The sequence below is a fragment of the Bos taurus genome, chromosome 9 (genome assembly GCF_002263795.3).
Source record: "Bos taurus isolate L1 Dominette 01449 registration number 42190680 breed Hereford chromosome 9, ARS-UCD2.0, whole genome shotgun sequence".
Classification (NCBI taxonomy): Eukaryota; Metazoa; Chordata; class Mammalia; order Artiodactyla; family Bovidae; genus Bos; species Bos taurus.
This window is the reverse complement of record NC_037336.1, coordinates 39,355,299-39,378,202: the sequence shown is the minus strand read 5'-3', so window position 1 is coordinate 39,378,202 and position 22,904 is coordinate 39,355,299. Positions and strand designations below refer to the sequence as shown.

The window sequence follows — 22,904 nt, the reverse complement described above, 5'->3', positions numbered from 1 at the left end:
TGGCTGCAGTCACCATCTGCAGTGATTTTGGAGCCCAGAAAAATAAAGTCTGACACTGTTTTCACTGTTTCCCCATCTATTTCCCATGAAGTGATGGGACCAGATGCCATGATCTTCGTTTTCTGAATGTTGAGCTTTAAGTCAACTTTTTCACTCTCCTCTTTGACTTTCATCAAGAGGCTTTTGAGTTCCTCTTCACTTTCTGCCATAAGGGTGGTGTCATCTGCATAGCTGAGGTTATAGTACTCCCCAATGTCTGTCTCTTACAGCGCTTAGGGCAATCAGATCTCCATCTGCCATTCCTACATCTTTTTTTTTTTTTTTTGCGTGCTAAGTCGCTTCAATCGTGTCCCTCTCTATGGGACCCTATGGACTGCAGCCGCCAGGCTCCTCAGTCCACGAATGGGTTGCCATGCCCGCCTCCAACCCAGGGATCGACCGCCCGTCTCCTGCATTGGCAGGCGGGATCTTTACCACTAGCGCCACCTGCGCAGCCTGCAGCTTTTGCAGGGTCCTGAAACCCAAGCTCACTTCCTAGCGCAGTGAAGTGTGCCCTAAGCTTGGCTCGGGGAGAACTTGAATTGAGGATGAGTGTTTACACAACATTAAGAATTTCTTTCAAAGCAATGTAGGATGGGGATACTCTAGGCCTCTCCATTTCCCTTGCGCACGGTGGCCTCTTTGCCTGCACCTTCTTGATCTCCTCTGCCTCGCTCGCCAGTGGGCTCGTCCCACCAGCGACGGGACTCCGAGGGTTCCCTAGGTCGCCGAAGCTGCCCGACCGAAGCCAGGGTCCTGGCTCCAGCTCTCGGAGAGGAACAAGGAGCTCCACGTGGGCCCGGGAGCCGCCATCTCGCGTGCTGGCAGGAGCGGCGGGCCGCAGCCGGAGCCGCTGCGGGGCGGGAGCTGCTGCCCTTACTCAAGATGGCGGCCCCGGCGGGCGGGGCCCACGGTTCGCTGGCGGCGCAGAGGAGCGGCGGCATGGCGGCAGCTGCCAAGGAGCCGAGTTGGGTGGACTGGGACGAAGAGGAGGAGGAGGAGGAGGAAACAGTGAGTGCCACGGCAGAAGCCCGCGCGGTGGTGGCGGGGGTGGAAGTGGCTGTGTGCGGGGCAGGGAGTCGGCGCGCGGCCTCGAGGCGCCTGGCGGGATTGTGCCCCTGAGCGCGCGGGGCGGCAGGCAGCTGCCCATAGCCTTACGGGCCACACGGAAGTTCTAGGTGGAAGGAGGGAGGTTACCTTCGTTAACGGAGCGCGCTTCCTCTCCTTGAAAGCAGGACCTAGTTTTCACAAAAGTGGAGTCGTTTCACTGCGGGTGTGTGTTTGGCTTTTCTCCTTAGCCTGCCTCTTCCTGCACTCTCACAGGCTAACGCGTTAACCCTTCTTTCTTCCACCAGGAGCAGCTGGTTATGGTGGAATTATCAGGAATTCTTGATTCAGACTTGCTCTCAAAATGTGAAAATAAATGCAAGATTTTGGTGAGTCTTGTAGAATTGGTGGGTTGTTGTAGGTTTTCTTAAATCTAAAACAAGAATGAATGGTGACATACCCATCCCCTTTAGTTCAGTTAAGTCGCTCAGTCGTGTTTTTTGCGACCCCATGGACTGCAGCACGCCAGGCTTCCCTGTCCATCGCCAGCTCCCAAAGCTTACTCAAACTCATGTCCATTGCGGTGATGCCATCCAACCATCTCATCCTCTGTCGTCCCTTTCTCCGCCTGCCTTCAGTCTTTCCCAGCATCAGGGTCTTTTCAAATGAGTCAGTTCTTCGCATCAGGTGGCCCAAGTATTGGAGTTTCAGCTTCAGCATCAGTCTTTCCAATGAATATTCAGGACTGAGTTCCTTTAGGATGGACTGGTTGGATCTTCTTGCTGTCTGAGGGACTCTCCAGAGTCTTCTCCAACACCACAGTTCAAAAGCATCCCCTTAAAATAGATTAATTCCAGGTGTACGAAGTAGTGAACTGTTGGAGACAGTCACAGTACAGGGAGCTATGGGAGCAGCCAGGAGAAAACTAATCCCCAACTTCTACAGCATTGTCGACTAAAAAAAGATGCACAGCTTGAGAGTTAAGTTTTATTTGGGGCAAACTGAGAACTGCAGCCAGGGAGGCAGCACCTCTGATAGTTCTGAGAGACTGCTCCAAAGAGACAGTGGGAAAGGGTCCATATATAAGATTTTGGTGAAGGGGGAGTTCAGTACCATTAAGCACTCATATTACAAAAGGTTTTCTACTAGTCACAAGGATTTGATGTCCCCATGAAGGGATTTAGTGCTTTTCTAGGTATGAGGAGATGCAAGGGTTAAGATCATAAAATCAGTTCCTGAAAAGATCTATCTAAAGATCTGTCCCCCCAGATTCCCTGGAGCACACAGTGGCTCACTCCACCCTGAACTCTCAGGGGGTGCTGAAGGCCAGCAGCTGCAGCAGCACAGGGTTCCGTCTCCACAGGGGCAGGTGGCAGATGCCCTTGTTGTTCAGTCATTGGCAGTGCTCTTGGCAAGTGCCAGTTTGTAGTTGACAGCATCAACAACTATGCCTGATGTCTGCGTGTGTGGCTGGAGAGAGTAAAGATTGGGGCGGGGGGTGCATTTTGAAATAGAAGATTAAATTTTGAAAAAAAAAATACACTGTTTTTGGACCTCCCTGGTTAAGAATCTGCCTTGCGATGCAGGGGTCAGGGGTACAATTCTTGGTGAGGGGAACTAAGATCCCACATGCCCTGGGGCAGCTAAGTCTCAGTGCCACGACCACTGAAGCCCACAGGACACAATTAAAGAGCCTCTGGGCTGCAACTACTGTGCCCACTCCAGGCAGGTGGGATCTTCGTTTCCAGACCAGGGATCTAACCTGTGCCCCCTGCAGTGAGTTTTAACCACTGGACCACCAGGGAAATCCTTCTTTTCTTTTTTAAATTGAGAAATAATTGACATATAATATTATACTAGATTTCCCTGGTGGCTCAGTAGTGAAGAATCCACCTGCCAATGTAGGAGACCAGAGTTTGATCCTTGATCCAGGAAGATCCCACATGCCCCAGAGCAACTAAGCCCCCCTCGCCACAACTACTGAGCCCAGTGCTTAGAGCCCTCCAGCCACAGCTCCTGAAGCCCGAGTGCCATAGAGCCCATGCTGTGCAACAAGAGAAGCCACTGCAGTGAGAGGCCGGAGCACTGTGATTAGAGAGTAGCCCCAGCTCACTGCAATAGAGAAAAGCCCACACAGCATCAAAGACCCAGCACAGCCAAACGTAAATAATTATGTTTTTATAATAATAATTTTTATAAAAAATATTTTTTATAAAACTGACCTGGAAAAGGTCAGCTTTCATTCCAATCCCAAAGAAATACAGTGCCAAAGAATGTGCAAATTACCACACAGTTTTACTCATTTCATATGCTAGCAAAGTAATGCTCAAAATCCTTCAAGCTAGGCTTCAACAGTATGTGAACCGCAAACTTCCAGATGTACAAGCTAGATTTAGAAAAGGAAGAGGAACCAAAGATCAAATTGCCAACATCCGTTGGATCATAGGAAAAGCGAGAGAATTCCAGAAAAGCATCTACTTCTGCTTCATTGACTATGCTAAAGCCTTTGATTGTGTGGATCACAACAAGCTATGGAAAATTCTTCAAGAGATGGGAATACCAGACCACCTTACCTGCGTCCTTAGAAACCTGTATGCAGGTCAAGAAGCAACAGTTTGCAACCAAATTGGGAAAGGAGTACGTCAAGGTTGTATATTGTCACCCTGCTTATTTAACTTATATGCAAAGTATATCATGTGAAATGCTGGGCTGGATAGAGCAGAAGCTGGAATCAAGATTGCTGGGAGAAATATCAATACCCTCAGATACACAGATGACACCACCCTTATGGCAGAAAGCGAAGAAGAACTAAAAAGCTTCTTGATGAAAGTAAAAGAGGAGAGTGAAAAGGCAGGCTTAAAACTCAACATTCAAAAAACTAAGATCATGGCATCTGGTCCCATCACTTCATGGCAAATAGATGGGAAAACAGTGAAAACAGTGACAGACTTTATTTCCTTGGGCTCCAAAATCACTGCAGCTGGTGACTGCAGCTGCAAAATTAAAAGATGCTTGCTCCTTGGAAGAAAAGCTATGACCAACCTAGACAGCATATTAAAAAGCAGAGACATTACTTTGCCTTCCAAGGTCCATCTAGTCAAAGCTACGGTTTTTCCAGTAGTCATGTACAGATGTGAGAGATGGACAGTAAAAAAGGCTGAGTGCTGAAGAATTGAGCCTTCAAACTGTGGTGCTGGAGAAGACTCTTCAAAGTCTCTTGGACAGCAATGAGATCAAACCAGTTGATCCTAAAGGAAATCAACCCTGAATATTCACTGGAAGGACTGATGCTGAAGCTCCAATACTTTGTCCACTTGATGTGAAGAGCTGACTTTTTCTGATGCTGGAAAAGATTGAAGGCAGGAGGAGAAGGAGATTACAGAGGACGAGATAGTTGGATGGCATCACCGACTCAATGGACATGAGTTTGAATAAACTCAGGGAGATGCTGAAAGACAGGGAAGCCTGGTGTGCTGCACTCCATGGGGTCGCAAAGAGTCAGACATGACTGAAGGATTGAACAACAACAATTTTTTTAAAAAATTATATTAGTTTTAGCTGTACAACATTTTCAGTATTTGTCTGTATTGTGAATTAATCACCGCAATGTCTGATTAACCCCCATCACTACACATATAATTACAAATTTTTTTTTCTTCTGGCAATGACTTTGAAGATTTACTGTCTTAGCAACTTTCAGATATAAAGTACAGTATTATCTGTAGTCACCGTGATGTTCTTAAACATCCCAGGACTTATTTATGACTGGAAGTTGGTATCATTTGAGCCCCTCTTCACCCATTTCCCCCACTCCCAAGGCTGTTTTTACTAATGGTTTTTTTAGTAGTCCTATTCTGGGAGTTGGTGATGGACAGGGAGGCCTGGCGTGCTGCGATTCATGGGGTCGTAAAGAGTCGGACACGACTGAGCGACTGATCTGATCTGATATTCTGTTGTAGGGAATTGATACTGAAAGACCCATTCTGCAGGTGGACAGCTATGTCTTTGCTGGAGAGTATGAAGGTAGGAGGATGTCAGAGAGATGAAATTCCCTTTTTTATATGCCTTTTGGAGAAAGTAGCTATTTCAACAAGTTGCCTTAATATTTTTCTGCAGACACTGTTGGGACCTGTGTTATATTTGAAGAAAATGTTGAATATGGTAAGTGATTGCTATGCTGACTCAACTCTTTTTGTTATGAAATATTTCAAACATACTTGTATATGATGGATATTAAAGTTAAACATCTCATGTACCCACTGTCTACCTGTGTCAAATTCTCCCTTTTGCTAGGTAGGTAAAAAACATTCCAGATGCATTTGAAGCCCCTTGTGTATCCCTCTCCAAAATTACTCCCTTCTGTCTTCAGAGGTAATCACTTGTCTTCAGAGGTGATCACTCTCTTGAATTTGGTGTTTCTTTCTTACACTTGATTTTATATTACATATGTATGTATCAGCAGACAATAAATAGCACTTTCTGGATACTTTCACACTTAATATATAAATTGTAGCATATGATAAATGTATCATTCTATATCTTTTTTCAATTAGAGATATGTTTTGAAGTTTTTTACATGCTTATATATATATAAATGTTTTCCCTGTTGCTATTTGTGACTGTACCGCAGTTTTTTCTCCAATTAATGGACATGTTGGTTGCTTCCATTTTTATTAATAACTACTAAAATTTATTGAGTGCTTTCTGTATGTCAGGCACTGTTCTAAGTGTTCCATGTATAAATGTACTGAATCCTCACCACAAGTCTATGAGGTAGAGGGCATTGTTATCTTCATTTTATATTTGAAGAAACTGAAGCACAGAGAGAGAAAGACATTCTCAAGGTCATAGACCTAGAAGCAGAGCCAGGATAGAAGCAGAACCAGTATTGGAACTAAGATGGTCTGCTCCAGAGCCTGTTTTCTTAATTATGCTTATTTACTCACCACAAAAATGTCTTGTGCATATATGTAAAAATGTCTCTTGGGTATACACTTGGAAATGGAACTGTTAGATTGATGAGTGTGTGTACTAGATTCAACCATATGAAATTAACATTTGGGCTGAATAGCGCCAGTTTCACATGGGTCAACTTAATAGATACCACTGTGTTGCTCTCTGAAGTGTAGTATCAGTCAGTCACACAGTGGCAGGCTCTGCAGGATTTCAGTGTGCTTCACATCCTTAGCATAGAGTCTCATCCATCATTCCCACCTACACCCACAGTTTTTATAAAGCTGTGACCCCAAGCAGCAGGTGGACAGTAATTTTTTTTCTCAGCTTTCTCTCCTGATTGGGTATGTTCTCACTCCAGTCTGGCTTCAAGTAGTGTCTGACTTTGGTGCTTCATTTTGAGCGACAGAATTTTAGATCTCATTACCCAATGAACCCAAATTCCCGGCCCCGCTTTCCCACTTCAGGGCTGGCACCTAATAGACCTGTAGCGTTACTCTAACTTTGGGACAGAAACCCAAAGACAAATTAGTGTTGTCTTTGAGTTCACTTGTATCTTCAGTTCTTACGTGTTTAATCTGTTACTTCTCTGTGGCTGGAGCAGGAGGAATGAGTTAAATCTTGAACTGAACTGCATTATCTTGATAGGAAGTAGTTTAGCTCTCTAAACTGGAACCATCGAGGCTTACTTAACATGATTATTTGAAGGCATCAAGCAGTATAATAGTGTTCATTTTGTATTTTAGTGGATGCAGAAGGCAGTAATAAAACTGTGCTAAAATATAAATGCCACACAATGAAGAAGCTCAGCATGACAAGGACTCTTCTGACAGAAAAAAAGGAAGGAGAAGAAAACATAGGTTAGTTCACTTATTTCTCTGAAAATAGATGATTCAGTATTGGCTTTATGACACATTGTTGCCAGGATGTTCTTTGTACTTCAGAATAATGACTATGTGTCATAGGTTAAGTATGTGAAAATTGAGAGCGCTCCATAAAAAGTACCAAAGATAGATTTTAAAATTTAGTTGAATTCTCATATAGCTGGGGGCACTGGAGACATATGACAAATTTTTATCTGGTTTGCATTGGAAATGATTGTGAGGAGTTTGTCAAGCAATGTGACATGATTTCAACCCCAAGGAATTCAGCAGCCACTCCTCTCCCCACCATTAAAACTTCTTTGTAAGTGCAGAAGATATGATGGTAGCAGTTCTTGACCCCCACAGAATCTCCTGAGCTTTGGGGAGATGCAGTAACCTTCCCCAAGATGCTCACGCCTGGAAGAAGCTGGCTTTGTATGTGAGGGAGGGACTCTAAGACCACAGTTGTTAATCTGAAGTCTAGTTCTTAATAAACACCCAGTTAGCCTTCTCCAGTTGCTAGTCATCCAACACTAGAGACTTTATGGCTGTTTCTTGCACCTGTAGTGGGCACATGTTTGTGGAGATGGACAGATAACCACTTGATGGCTTAAAAGCCCATTACTCACCACACCAACCTCTTTCTGTTGCCCTAGGGAATGTGGGACACGGTCAAAATAAATGTGTTTGTCCACCAAAAACAAGGCTTATTGCTCAAAGACATATTTGAAACACTAGTAAATAAGACACTAATGATGAATATTCATGGCTTGATTTATTTTATTTTAAAGAATAAATATTTGAAGGTACATTCATCATCTAGAAATTTATACCAGCTACACGTAACTATATAACAAATCTTTGTTCTTACATATTCCACAACTATCCTTTCTTTTAGACACTTTGAAAATAATAGGAAGGAGGCACTTGAAGTTCTAGAATGAACTTGAAAGGCAGATACATATCAAATTGCTTAACTATCATTTAAATATTCTTCTTAAAGGAAGTTACAGAATTTGCTCTAGTCTTAATAATCTAATAGATCTTTGGGAGAATCTGGATGCATCTTTTTATTTATTCATTAGCTTTGTATGGGTTTTCTGTAGTTGCAGCAAGCAGGGCTACTCTTTTTTGCAATACACAGGCTTTTCATCACTGTGGCTTCTCTTGTGTAGCACAGGCTCTAGGCACATGGGCTTTAGGAGTTGCAGCAGACTCAGTAGTTGTGGCTTATGGGCTTAGTTGCTCCCACAGCATATAGAATCTTCCCAAACCAGGGATAGAACCTGTGTCCCCTGCATTGGCAGGCAGATTCTTATCCACTGTGCCACCAGGGAAGTGCAAAATTTGGGTGTATTTTAATCAAATAAATTAGCAACCAACTATTCAAGGCTGTACTGGTTATCTATTGCTGCATAAAAAGTGGCCCCTAAACTTAATGGCTTAAAACAACGGCAACAGAAGCACTGTCTCCCATGGTTTCTATGAATCAGGAATTGGGAAACAGCTTATTAGCTTGGTAGTCTGGCTTGGGTCTCTCATGAGGTTGCAGTCATTTTGTTGACTGGGCTATAGTCATCTGGAGACTTGAGTAGGGCTGGAAAAATCTAACTGTAGGATGGCTCACTCACATGGCTGGTGCGTTTGTGCTGGAGGCGTCACTGCCTTGCCCTCCTCACACTACTATTTTGAGTGCCCTTTTGACACAGCAGCTGGCTTTCCCAGACCAAGTGATTTTTAAGAACAAAGTAGAAGCCACAATGTCTTTTATGAACTAGCCTTAGAAGTCACATTCTGTCATTTCTTTTATATCCTATTCTGTGTGGGAGGGGACGACACAGGGGCATGCGTGTCAGGTAGGTGAGGATCATTGGGGACCATCTTGGATGTCAGCAGAACACGGTGTGGTCCTTATTTTCTAGGAGCTTGTATTCTAAAGTAAATCTCATTTAGACAGACATGGATGTCTACGATTCGACACCCATTTCACTCAACTTATTTTAAGTATCTGTTATGTGCCAAGTATTATGCTAAATAACAGAGTAGGCTTTAGGGTGGCTTTAAGGTTTTGAACTTGGTGACTAAAAAAATTTTTTTTTTAAGAATAATGTTATTCTTTTTTTTTTTATTTTTAAACTTTACATAAATGTATTAGTTTTGCCAAATATCAAAATGAATCCATCACAGGTATACATGTGCTCCCCATCCTGAACCCTCCTCCCTCCTCCCTCCCCATACCATCCCTCTGGGTCGTCCCAGTGCACTAGCCCCAAGCATCCAGTATTGTGCATTGAACCTGGACTGGCATCTCGTTTCATACATGATATTTTACATGTTTCAATGCCATTCTCCCAAATCTTCCCACCCTAGAATAATGTTATTCTATATGTTTAGAATAATGTTATTGCAAGCAAAAAATACAGGTTTTTTTAAAAATAGAAGTCAATAGTTGAAGCTGAGCTGGAGGGAAAGGACTAATCGAGTTTTGAAAGAGGGAGACTTTATAGAGAAAAAATAGGGATCAACAGTAAGGATGTTTCAGCAAACACCTGCAGAAGAGTTAGTTTATGGTGGGGTATAGGACAGATGGATGCTCAAACAGGGTGACAAGATAGGTTGGGATATCTTCAGTTCCGTTCAGTTCAGTCGCTCAGTCATGTCCAACTCTTTTCGACCCCATGAATCGCAGTATGCCAGGCCTCCCTGTCCATCACCAACTCCCAGAGTTCACTGAGACTCACGTCCATCGAGTCAGTGATGCCATCCAGCCATCTCATCCTCTGTCGTCCCCTTCTCCTCCTGCCCCCAATCCCTCCCAGCATCAGAGTCTTTTCCAATGAGTCATCTCTTCACATGAGGTGGCCAAAGTCCTGGAGTTTCAGCTTTAGCATCATTCCTTCCAATGGAATCCCAGGGCTGATCTCCTTCAGAATGGACTGGTTGGATCTCCTTGAAGTCCAAGGGACTCTCAAGAGTCTTCTCCAACACCACAGTTCAAAAGTATCAGTTCTTCAGCACTCAGCTTTCTTCACAGTCCAACTCTCACCTCCATACATGACCACTGGAAAAACCATAGCCTTGACTAGATGGACCTTTGTTGGCAAAGTAATGTCTCTGCTTTTTAATATGCTACCTAGGTTGGTCATAACTTTCCTTCCAAGGAGTAAGCATCTTACAGATACCTAATGGAACTTTGACAATGACAGTAAACACCTTGGGGTTATAGGAATTAAATATCTATGAAAATACTTGGCTTTCTGAAAGGGTCAAAAGGATAAGAGAAAAAAATGGCTAGCATTATTGAAGCAATTCTTGATTATGGGCGTTCATTGAGGGATTGGTGATGGACAGGGAGGCCTGGAGTGCTGCGATTCATGGGGTCGCAAAGAGTCGGACATGACTGAGCGACTGATCTGATCTGATCTGATGAAAAGGAACAAAAATTTTTTTCAAGGATTTTTTTTGGAGAGGTGTCTTATTTCACAGTTGGATTCTTCAATTTAAAATGACACATAAATGTTGACTTGGAAGATGATAGAGTGGTATCATCCACCGTATTTGAAAGCTGACTGAATAAGAAGAAAATTGTAGGGAAGTGACAATTTTCTTCTAGACAAGAGATGGCAGTGGAAGATCAGTTATCTCTCAGAATGAGCTGGGAACTGGACTCTGGAGAAAGGGCTTAGAATAGTAGTGATTTTGATAATGCATACCTTACAGGCTTTCCAAGGTCTTCATGTAAGATGAAAATTATACATTTGTTATCAGTTGGTTCAGGCACCATGTTCCTTTCTTTAAGTTGGAGTTTTATTTTGACAAATATTCATAAGAACATTTAAATTAAAAATATTTGTAAGTAACTAAAATTCCTTTTTCATATTTCTTGGTTTCTCACCCCACACACACCCTCCCCTATTAGGTGGTGTGGAATGGCTGCAAATTAAGGAGAATGATTTCTCCTATAGACCCAACATGATTTGTAATTTTCTGCATCAACATGAAGAGGATGAAGCTGTAGCTCCAGACCCAGATAAATCTTTGGAGTTGGAAGAGCATGAGACTCAAATGAAAGACAATTCAAACCTGAGTTTTGAACAGGAGAAACCACCGAACTTGGAAATAGAGGATTCTGGTCCTCTTATTGATATCCCTTCTTTTGAGACAGAAGGGTCTGTTTTTATGGATACTCAAGAAACTGCCATAGAAATCACTCCTAGATGAAATGTTTCTCATAATAACTAGTCATGAACTTTTTATAGAATTTTTATATAAAATAATTGACTTTGTAGTTCACAGTTTTTACTTTTGTTAGCTATATATGCATTTCCAGTTATAATGTAGTTTAATATACTAGAATCATTAAGGACTGAATATGAGTTTTAAAAAATATGGTTTCAAGGACTATAGGGACCATTCTGTGATGAGTCCTTTAAAATGGAGGTTTTACTAAGGTAAGTTAAGTTTCTGTTGCAGCCATTGCAAATTACCACATTTAATGGCTTATGTGTATTAAGCTACAGAAGTGTATTGTCTTTCACAGTTTTGTAGGTCAGCTGTTTGAGATGGGTCTCACCTGGGCTAAAATCAAGGTATTTGTAGAACTTCTCTTCTGGAGGTGGGATGGGGGACTCCATTTCATTGCTCATTCAGTTGTTTACAGAATTCAGTTCTTTGCAATTGAAGGATCATGGTCCCATTCATTTCCTTGCTGTTGGCCAAGAGCCATTCCCATATTCCAGAGGCTGCCTGCATTCCTTGACTCATAGCTCCTTCTCTTCAAAGCCAACCATGGTCAAGTTCCTCTCAGTCCTTGACTCTCTCCTGCTACTTCTGTCATCCTATGGATGTTAGACCCTTCTGTCTTTATTTGATTACATTGGGCACATCTGGCTGACTTCCCTATTTTAAGGTCTGTAACTTTAATTCCATCTGCAAAGTCCATTTTGCCATGTAATTTAAACAGGCATAACTGAAAATTATGGCATGAAAATACTTGGGGGGGGGGACATCTTCCAGTCTACCAACATTGATATTACAATTCTGAGAACAGAAGAATTCAGAAGTGCTTAAGGGCGAAGGTACAATTCCTGATATTCCAGCTGTAATTTCACTCCTTTCACTGAAGAAAGATGATTGGAATTCAGCTGTAACAGTCATTTTACTACAGTGATACAACATTGTAAAGCCATTATCCTCCAATTAAAAATTAAGTATTATGGTGATAAGCTACATCTGCTTTAACTAGTATTTTTTAAAGTAAGTTATTCCCAAACTTTGATACAGGTTGATCTATATGAAATTGCCAATATTTGTTTCTGACTATAAAACCCAGCCATTTTATATGGTTTATGCTGGTATAAACACACCTCACATTAATTATATCTCATAGTGCTCTGTGATGCCCTAGAGATGTGGGATGGGTGAGTGGGAGGGAGGCTCAAGATGGAGGGGATCATGTATGCCAATGGCTGGTTCACATTGTGTGGCAGAAACCAGCACACTGTTGTAAAGCAAGTATCCTCCAATTAAAAATTTTAAAAAATTACACCTCTCAACTGTTGGAGGTATAACTTTGTTTTGACAGATTAGAAAATTAATGTTCTAGGATGAGAAAATTTTTCCTTCCATAAGTTTTGTAACTTTTTCCTATTTAATTGGAAAACAACACACCCCGATTAAAAGCATTTCCAAACCATAAGCATGTATATCCTCCCAATTTTTATATGACTTTAGTCTCAGCTTTCCTTTAATCAGAAACATTTTTTTCTACCATATGTATGTGGAGAGACGGCTAATTACTTGACCCAATATCTGGTCTTCCTTTTTCTCTTTGTAACAGAATCCCAGAATTTATTCAGGCAGGAGAAGGCAATGGCAACCCACTCCAGTACTCTTGCCTGGAAAATCCCATGGGAGGAGCTTCGTAGGCTGCAGTCCATGGGGTCGCTAAGAGTCGGACATGACTGAGTGGCTTCACTTTCACTTTCATGCATTGGAGAAGGAAACGGCAACCCACTCCAGTGTTCCTGCCTGGAGAATCCCAGAGATGGCGGAGCCTGGTGGGCTGCTGTCTCTGGGGTTGCACAGAGTTGGACACAACTGAAGTGACTTAGCAGCAGCAGCAGCAACAGTGTGCACAGCTTTCCTTGTGTGTATAAAAGTGGCCCTATTTTCTAGATACTAGTTCTTCCAAGCTTGATCTATAGATTCAATGCAGTCCCGACAAAACTACAGCAAGTTTTCTATGGATATTGTCAAACTGACTCTAAAGTTTATATGGAGAGGCCAACCCTCAGAATAGCCAATACGATGTTAAAGAATATACTTACTGTAGAAACTAGTAATAGAGACAGTGGGAATTGCTGAAAGAATAGACAGATAGGTCAATGGAACAGAATAGAGAGGCCAGAAGTAGACATAGTCAACTGATCTTAGATCAAGGAACAAAGGCAATACAATGAAGCAAAGAGAATCTTTTCAATAAACGGTGCTGGGACAACTGGATATCCACATGCAAAAGAATGAAGTGGGGCCCCTCCCCAGTCTCATATTATATACAAAGACTTACTCAAAATGGACCAACAGGGACTTCCCTAGTCATCCAGTTGTTGAGACTCCCTGCTCCCAATGCAGGGGGCCCAGGTTTGATCCCAGATCAGGGGACTAGATCCCACATGCCATGGATCCCACATGCTGCAACTAAAGATCCCAAGTGCGTCAGCTAAGACCTGGTGCAGCCAAATATATAAAAATAAATTTTTTAATATATAATTGTTTTTTAAAAATGGATTAATGGCTTAAATGTAAGGGCTAAAGTTATAAAACTCTTTGGAGAAAATATAGGTATAAATCTTTTATTATGTTGGATTAGGAAATGGCCTTTTAGATAAAACATGAAAAGTAGAAGCAACAAAAGAAAAAGATGACACATTGGACTTCATCAAAATTGAACTTTTTCGATTCAAATGACACTAGAAAAAAAGACCTATATTCAATTGGAGAAAATATTTGCAAATTATCCATCAGATAAGGGACTTGTATTAGAATATATGAGAAACTACTGCAACTCAATAAAAAGACAAAGGATCTGAGCATTATTCTGGAAGAAGATATGGTTAATCAACCTATGAAAAGATAATCAAAATCACTTGTCATCAGGGTAATACAAATGAAAACCACAATGAGCTACCACTTTATACCCACTAGGTAGGATGGCTTGATGAAAAAAGATGAACAATAGCAAATTTTGGACATAAGTGGAGAAGTTGGAACCTGTGGTTAATAGAATAATGCTCTCCTCAAAACATGTCCACACTCTACACACAGGGATCTGTGAATATGTTACTGTACTTGGCCAAAGGGAATTTGCTATATGATTAGGTTAAGGATTTTGAGATGGGGGATATAATTGTGGATTATCCAATTGGGTCACATGTAATTGCAAGAGTTTTATAAGAGGGAGTCAAACAAGTAACAGAGAAAAATAAGTTATGCCAGTAGAAACAGAAGTTCAGGTAATGCCTTTTTAAGATACAGGAATACCAAGAAATGCAACAGCTTATATAACCTGAAGACGTAAAGATTCTCCCTCCAGTTTTTAGGGGAAATGGAGCCCCACTGACAATTTTAGACCTGTAAAATTAGGCTTCTGGTTTCCAGAGGTCTCAGTTCAGTCACTCAGCAGTGTCTGACTCTTTGCCACCCCATGGACTGCAGCATGCCAGGCTTCCCTGTCCATCACCATTCCCGGAACTTGCTCAAACTCAAAGTGCATCAAGTTGGTGATGCCATCCAACCACCCCATCTTCTGTTGTCCCCTTCTCTTCCCACCTTCAATCTTTCCCAGCATCAGGGTCTTTTCCAGTGATTCAGTTCTTTGCATCAGGTGGCCAAAGCACTGAGTGCATCAGCTTCAGCATCAGTCCTTCCAATGAATATTCAGGACTGATGTCCTTTAGGATTGACTGGTTTGATCTTGCTGTTCAAGGGACTCTCAAGAGTCTTCTCCAACACCACAGTTCAAAAGCATCATTTTTGGGTGCTCAGCTTTCTTTATAGTCCACTTCTCACATTCATACATGACTACTGGAAAAACCATAGCTTTTGACTAGATGGACCTTTGTTGGCAAAGTAATTTCTCTGCTTTTTAATATGCTGTCTAGGTTTGTCACAGTTTTTCTTCCAAGGAGCAACCATCTCTAGAAGTCTAACATAATACATTTGTGTTATGATAGTAAATTTGTGGTAATTTGTTACAGCAGCAATAGAAAAACCAATTCCAGGCCCTCTTACATGGTTAATAGAAATGTAAAACGGTGCAGGCAGAAAAGTTTAACAGTTCCTCCAAACGTCAAACAGGGTGGTCATGTGCAATTCTACTTCTAGAGAATTAAAAACAAAAGTCTACACAATAACTTGAACATGGTATAATCTTTATAAAAGTGGAAACAAATGTACATAAATTTTTGAGTGGATAAGCAAACATGGTATATCCACAGAATGGACCATTACTCAGTTCTAAATAAAGAAATTAATGTACGGAGAATGAAGTACTGATACATGTTACAACACATGTGAACCATAAACATGAGCACATGGGAACACAGTAAGTGAAATAAGCCAGACAAAAAAGGCCACATATTGTATGAATCCATTTATGTGGTGTTTTCTCCATAGGCAGATCTATGGAGACATAGATTAGAGGTTACCAGGCATTGGCAAGAGTGAAAAGTGGGGAGTGCTACTGGGTTATGAGAAGGGTGATAAAAATGTTTTGGAATTAGTGGTGGTGGATGTACATCTTTGCAGATACACTAAAAACCACAGAAATTGTACACTTTACAGGACTAACATGGTACCTGAAATATACAATTGAAACACTGGGGGAAAGTAAGGATCTTAGTGTTATTTCCTCCTCACGTTTTATGTGCCGGGCACCATGGCAGTTATAAACTCTACCTCACTGATCTCACTGTTTTGTCAAGGGTGCATATTGCACATTGATCATTTTAGTGACTATGTGAGTACCTACCATTCCATCAACCTTTCTAGCATCCTGGGGGATTCCCAGATGAATAACACCTGTTCCTTGGATATCTGGTTCCAGATACACACATGAAACAGGCTCAGGCCTGGGACCTTTTCCTGCAGTGCTGCAATGCTTGCACCTGGACAAAAGTCTCTTCTCCTCCAGTAATAAAATACAAAGAAACCATAAGAGACTAAAAAAACTATGTGCATGGGCAGTTGGAGCAACTTATGGACAAGATTAAACACACACACACACACCCAACCCAACTGCCACTTATCTTAGCGCTGGAAGCAAAACTATGCTAGTGCACTCAACACCACCTAAGAGGTGAGCCACCCCTTCAGACCACCCCTGTACACACCGTGTCCTCACGCCATATACGGAACCAGCTCACCTGCCCCGCCCCCTTCTCAGCAAGCAAGGGAACCTGTCACTTGGTTTTAGTCGCTCCTGCAGGCGCAGTAGCCCCCCAAAAACTTTGCTTTAATTTCTTCGCTGGCCTCTCCAATTTCTATTGATTGAGGGAAGGCCAAGAACCCTGACCAGTATCATACATAGGTGTGTACATCAAGCTCCTAGAAGCGACCGTTAACTTTCTGAAAAGAACCCAGGCAAAAACCTGTAACCAAGGGAACATAGCCCCTCCTCCACAGCCGATAGCATCTCCAGGAGTCCACTTCGGCCCCAGGAAGTGGCGTCACGCGCAACTTCCGTTTCCGGAAGCTCGGTTCGGCTTCCGCCAACACAAAGCCCTATCGCGTAAGCGGGCGGTACACGTGCGTTCACCGGGTCCCCTGAGGTAGAAATGGACGCTTTGGATAGAGTTGTGTAAGTGCGCTGGGTTCTTTCCCCGGGTAACGTTGGCGCAAAAGGGCTCCTGTAGCGGGACGGAGTGTCAGCGCTTCTGCCGCCCATGCTCCTTTCTCACACCCGTTGCCAGTCCGGGTGGATGGAGCAGCTGGTTTGGGTCTCTGTTCGTGCCGCCTGAGGAGAGACGGAGAGCGGGGAAGTCCGCGTGTGGGAGCCCCGAGGTGGAGGTGGCACCAAGGCTTTGGCAGCTTTTATCCTAGACAATTGGGAATGTCTTCGTTTCCGCAAATGTGTGAGAAAGGTATTAGTGAGGCGCTCTGAGCACAGCCCTCGAATCTGACAGATTTAGGTGACAGACCACTTAGAGCTTTGTGGTTGGGTCATTTAGCCTCCCTGAATTTCAGTTTGCTGTGTGAAGTAGCGTTTATAATAGTTATTCTTCATTGAACTGTGAGGATTATTTGCGAGAATGTAGGTAAAGGCTTTGTTGCAGCGCAGAGAGATGCTCTTTTCCTCTTTTTCCCCAACTTGTACATGTTTCTTGAGTTATCCTTGGGTAATCGCTGCTTTAAATTCGTCCAGAAAGTGTTTCTCGACTTCGTAAATAGTTATGTGATTTGCTGTGCGTTTTTTTTTTTTTTGTTTTTGTTTTTTTTTTTTTTTTTGCGGTTTACCTGGGTTAACGTATAATCAAAAGGACAAATTATTCGCTTGGTCATTAATTCAGGGGTGTTTGCACATTTGGTATACACTCTGCAGGTCTGCGGAGAAGGCAATGGCACCCCACTCCAGTACTCTTGCCTGGAAAATCCCATGGATGGAGGAGCCTGGTGGGCTGCAGTCCATGGGGTCGCTAAGAGTCGGACACGACTGAGCGACTTCACTTTCACTTTTCACTCTCATGCATTGGAGAAGGAAATGGCAACCCACTCCAGTGTTCTTGCCTGGAGAATCCCAGGGACGGGGGAGCCTTAGTGGGCTGCCGTCTCTGGGGTCGCACAGAGTCGGACACGACTGAATCGACTTAGCAGCAGCAGCAGCAGCTGCAGGTCTGGGGGCTGCGAAGGTGAGTAAGACTAGTTTATTGTCTCATTGGGGGACAAACAGCTAATAAAACGTACAAGGTGTTTGCATTAGTTGCTGGTTCATACAGTGCAGTCGCTCAGTCGTGTCCTACTCTTTGCTGCTGCTGCTAAGTCGTGTCTGACTCTTCGCGTCCGACTCTTTACGACCCCCTTTACGAACCACAGCACGCCAGGCCTCCCTGTCTATCACCAATTCCCGGAGTTTACCCAAACTCATGTCCATTGAGTCGGTGGTCCCATCCAACCATCTCATCCTCTGTCATCCCTTTATCCTCCTGCCTTCAATCTTTCCCAACATCGGGGTCTTTTCAAATGAGTCAGTTCTTCCCATCAAGTGGCCAAAGTATTGGAGTTTCAGCTTCAACATCAGTCCTTCCAGTGAACACTAAGGACTGATCTCCTTTAGGATGGACTGGTTGGATCTCCTTGCAGTCCAAGGGACTCTCAAGAGTCTTCTCCAACACCACAGTTCAAAAACATCAGTTCTTTGGTGCTCAGCTTTTTTTATGGTCCAACTCTCACATCCATACATGACTACTGGAAAAACCATAGCCTTGACTAGATGGACCTTTGTTGGCAAAGTAATGTCTCTGCTTTTTAATATGCTGTCTAGGTTGGTCATAACTTTCCTTCCAGGGAGTAAGCGCCGTTTAATTTCATGGCTGCAATCACCATCTGCAGTGATTTTGGAGCCCCCAAAAATAAAGTCAGCCACTGTTTCCACTATTTCCCCATCTATTTTCCATGAAGTTGCTAGTTAATCAGAAGTAATAAACCACATGGAGTATGCAACATACAGCACTTAATTGGGTTATGGACGCACTGACTCTCTCTTGGTTTGACTTAAAAAATAATGTGTATCTTTATCAACCAGTAAATGGTTAGAAGCTTTATATGTGCTTGATATTTTATCTAGAGGAGAGTTTTTAAAAGTCTGTATGGTAAAGTATGTGTGTGTGTATTCCGTTTTTCTTTTCCTTCCCAAAGTGTACATGGAACCGGAAGGGAGGATCATAGTTATTTAAGAGAAGAGAAATTATTTCTGTAGGTGGCAAATGGAAAATCAAGATTCTCACTGTAGTGTAAGTGGAGGTGAACAACGTATTGTATAAAAGCCTTCTACTCGATGTGACAGAATACAATCAGAATAATGAATTTGTTTCCCATATATAGTATAAATGTGTGTGTGCGCGTGTATATTTGGCTGTGCCAGGTCTTTGTTGCTGCGAGGGCTGCTCTCTAGTTGTGGTGCTCCGGTATCGGTTTCTCTTGCTGCGGAGTCCAGGCTCTAGGGCACACGAACTTCAGTAGTTGCAGTTCCTGGGCTCAACAGTTGTGGTGCCAAGGCTTAGTGTCTCTGCAGGATGTGGGATCTGCCTGGATCAGGGATCGAACCTGGGTCTCCTGCATTGCAGGCAGATTCTTTACCTCTGAGCCACCAGGGAAACCCCTGTTTTCCTTTCATATTTTGCAGGATGATTGGTCTAGGTGAGTTTTTAAATGTAGCTCATTTTGAAGATTGGCCTACATGCCAAGCTGTGTGGCTTTGGACAGATTACATCAGCTGACTCATCTGTAAAAGATTAGGCCTTAATAGACTAACTATAATGAAGTGTCAGTTGTTATTATTCTCAGTTGGTGGCAATAGTATTTGACTTTATCAGCAATGATATTGGAGTGGGACATTGGATACTTCGTGGCAGGCATTGTGGTCTTATACCTGGAGGAAAGATAAGCAGTAATTAGCCTCCCTGTGCCCACAAGTTGCCTGGCATTTGGTGTGCTGTTCATTATGTTAGGGTGCAGAGTACTGGTTTGATTGCTTTAAGATTAAAGAAAAAATAATTGGGTAAAAATAGCAACAGTATTCACTTGAGTCCTTGTTTTTTTTTAATAAAAGATTTAGAAAACAGTAATAGAATGCTGGGAATATAAAAATGGAAGTCTTTTTAAAGACCAAATGTAATTAATGTATTTAATAGTAATAACTGAATATATTTTATTAATATTTCCCCAAAAATGAGATTTTGTGGAACCCTAACTAATAAATGTTATGTAATATCTTTTTGATATTTAAGAATTTGCATTTAAGTCTTGGTTTTGTAATATGAGGAAAATGTCTTAAGTTGTTACACATTGTGATTTTTCGCAACAGAAAACCCAAAACAAAAAGAGCCAAGAGATTCCTTGAGAAGAGAGAACCGAAACTCAGTGAAAATATTAAAAATGCTATGTTGATTAAAGGGGGAAATGCAAATTCAACAGTAACACAAGTGCTTAGAGATGTGGTACGTATATTTATGTATATACACACTTTTTAAATGGCGTTGAAATCATTTTAGAAAGTTTTTAGCATACTAATTGGGCTGCTGAGAAATATATAGAGAACTTTGCCTTGCCTTAAGAAATGCTAACCTTAGAAAAAAGCTAAAGTTGGAGGTTGTTTGCCTTGCCAAGGTACTGATTACTGGTTTTCCTTACAGCTCCCTTAGTAAATTTCACCTGATTTCAATGACTGGAATTTGATTTCCTCACATTTCAAGAACATATCTAATTTGTAAAATGAGCTAACTGCATATTATATCCATTTATTTTTTCCAACAATACCAACTACTGTGCTGGATATTGGGGTTAATATTTATATAAGACACAATCTCTCCCTTCAGTGAGCTTAGTGAGAGAGACAGACAAGTAAAAGTTACAGCATTGTGAATGCTGTGCTGTGCTGGAGGTATGCACGGAGTAGGATGGGAGTCAGTCAGATAGTCAGTTCAGTCGCTCAGTCGTGTCAGACTCTTTGCAATCCCATGGACTGCAGCACACCAGGCTTCCTTGTCCATCACCAACTCCTGGAGCTTACTCAAACTCATGTCCATCGAGTCAGTGACGCCATCCAACCCTCTCATCCTCTGTCATGGAGTAGGATGGGAGGCTGAGTTAAAATTCCATGAAGGCTGCCACACAGGGTGGGCTTCCTAGAGATGATGGTTAAGCTTCATTTTGAAGGAGTTGAAATGAGAAGAGGAAAAGGAAGAGGAAGGGAAGGGCTTCCAAGGCTGAGGCAAAAGCTCATGCACAAAGGGAGTGTGAAGGAGCATGATACATCTGGGGAATTGCAAATAATCGGGGGTGGTTAAAGGAGAGCAGGCTAAATGAAGCTAGAATTTAAGGAAGTGAAGGGAATCATTTAAATTGGATGGAATATTGAAAAGGCATAGACATTTTTAATTAGGAAAGTCCTGTCTAAGAATATTAAGCTTGTGTTGCAAGTTATATGTGATCAAAGGGGAGCCATGCAGAAGATATCAGAATAGGATTCAGGAGCTAGGATAACCTTGCATAATGACTGTTACAGTGCTTCACTTTTATCTCCGCTTTTCACAATATGTTTTGTTTTGAAAGCTATAAATTATGTTTTACAGTATGCACTGAAGAAACCTTATGGCATTCTGTATAAAAAGTAAGTGTGATTTCTTTTACTTATTTAATTATATTGTTTCATTATGAAAGTAACAACCAATCACTTTATGGGAGACTTAGAAAAATATTTTATTTAAAAAATATTACATTTCCTTATATACATAGCTATGAGTATTTCAAAACTTGTTTCTTTCCCATCTGTGTATTCATTTGTACTGAACATTCTTACAGAGTTGTAATCATAGCATGTATGTATTACTTTGAAATAGTAATAGACTTACAGAAAAGTTGCAAAAATAGTACAGTTCCCTTATCCTTCTCCCACATCTCTTAATGTTATAACTTCTGTAACCATAGCACAGTTATCACAAGTAAGAAATGAACATGGGGACAGTAATTTATACACACTTACCTTTTAATCACAGGCTTGATTTGGTTCATGCCAGTTTTTTCATTGATATCATTTTCCTCTTCTAGGATCCCACATTGTGTTTAGTTGTCATGTCTTCTTAGTCTCCTCCAATTTATGACAATTCCTCAACCTTTCCTCATCTTTGATGACCTTGACACTTTTGATGAGCACTTGTCAGTTATTTTGTAAAATATCCTTCAGTTTGGATTTGTCTTATATTATGAGTAGATTGAGATTGTGCATTTTTGGCAGTAATATCACAAAAGTGATGTGCCTTTTCAGTATATCTTACCAAGGAATACTTGATATCTTCTTACTGCTGGTGTTAAATTTGATTAAAGTGGTGTCTGCTAGATTTCCCCACTATAAAGTTTCTATTGATATTTTCCCCTTTGTAATTAACAGACGTTTAGAGGAGATACTTGCAAGTTTTCAAGTAATCCTAGTTCTCCTCAAACTTTTGCTTATTCATTTTAGCATCCATCAGTGAATCCTGTCTACAATAGTGATTACTGTGGTGGTATAGTGGTTTTCGGAGAAGGCAATGGCACCCCACTCCAGTACTCTTACCTGGAAAATCCCATGGATGGAGGAGCCTGGTAGGCTGCAGTCCATGGGGTCGCTAAGGGTCGGACACGACTGAGCGACTTCACTTTCACTTTTCACTTTCATGCATTGGAGAAGGAAATGGCAACCCACTCCAGTGTTCTTGCCTGGAGGATCCCAGGGACGGCAGAGGCTGGTGGGCTGCCGTCTATGGGGTCGCACAGAGTCGGACACGACTGAAGTGACTTAGCAGTAGCATAGTGGTTTTCTATTTCCCTTCATTCCCTCTACATTATTAATTGAGATTCTGTAAGGAAAATCAGTCCCTTCTTCTTCATTTGTTTAAATTACTTATTTATGTCGGTGTGGACTATGTATTTATTATGTTCTTTGGGGTTCAGTGCTGTCATGATTTATTTTGTTGATAAATTGTTCTCCCTTTGGCCATTGGAATCTCTCTCAGGTTGGCCTGTGTGCCCTTTGAAAGTGCCCCTGTGTTTGAGCACTTCCTTTTTGGCATCACAAGATGCTCTAGGCTCATCTTGCAGTTTTCATTGCCAGAGCCGTGGAATCAGTCCTGGTTCCATATATTAGAGAAAGATAACTAAGAAACAGAGATATGGGCATTAAGTATGCTCAGTTGCTACTGGAGTGTCATCAGTCCTTTAGCAGACAAGAGCTTGTACATAGGTACATTA

The 22,904-nt window shown here is 41.9% G+C and overlaps 2 protein-coding genes across 3 annotated transcripts in view; both read left to right on the top strand.

The window, feature by feature from the left end:
* The first annotated feature begins 911 nt into the window (after window positions 1-911).
* On the top strand, window positions 912-15,447 carry GTF3C6 (general transcription factor IIIC subunit 6). The gene is made up of 6 exons (XM_002690113.7): window positions 912-1,050; window positions 1,395-1,475; window positions 5,046-5,109; window positions 5,203-5,247; window positions 6,786-6,899; window positions 10,822-15,447. The coding sequence occupies exons 1-6, from the start codon at window positions 925-927 to the stop codon at window positions 11,121-11,123; spliced, it is 732 nt and encodes a 243-aa protein (XP_002690159.1). The 5' UTR covers window positions 912-924; the 3' UTR covers window positions 11,124-15,447.
* Window positions 15,448-16,645: 1,198 nt separating this feature from the next.
* The window catches only part of RPF2 (ribosome production factor 2 homolog), a 38,805-nt gene continuing 32,546 nt past the window's right edge, over window positions 16,646-22,904 (top strand). Inside the window, 3 exon segments of one of the 2 annotated variants that reach the window (NM_001046083.2) lie at window positions 16,646-16,761; window positions 19,984-20,116; window positions 21,251-21,288. In NM_001046083.2, the coding sequence (NP_001039548.1) occupies window positions 16,739-16,761; window positions 19,984-20,116; window positions 21,251-21,288 (194 nt within the window). In that variant the 5' untranslated portion in view covers window positions 16,646-16,738. 2 annotated transcript variants of the gene reach the window in all.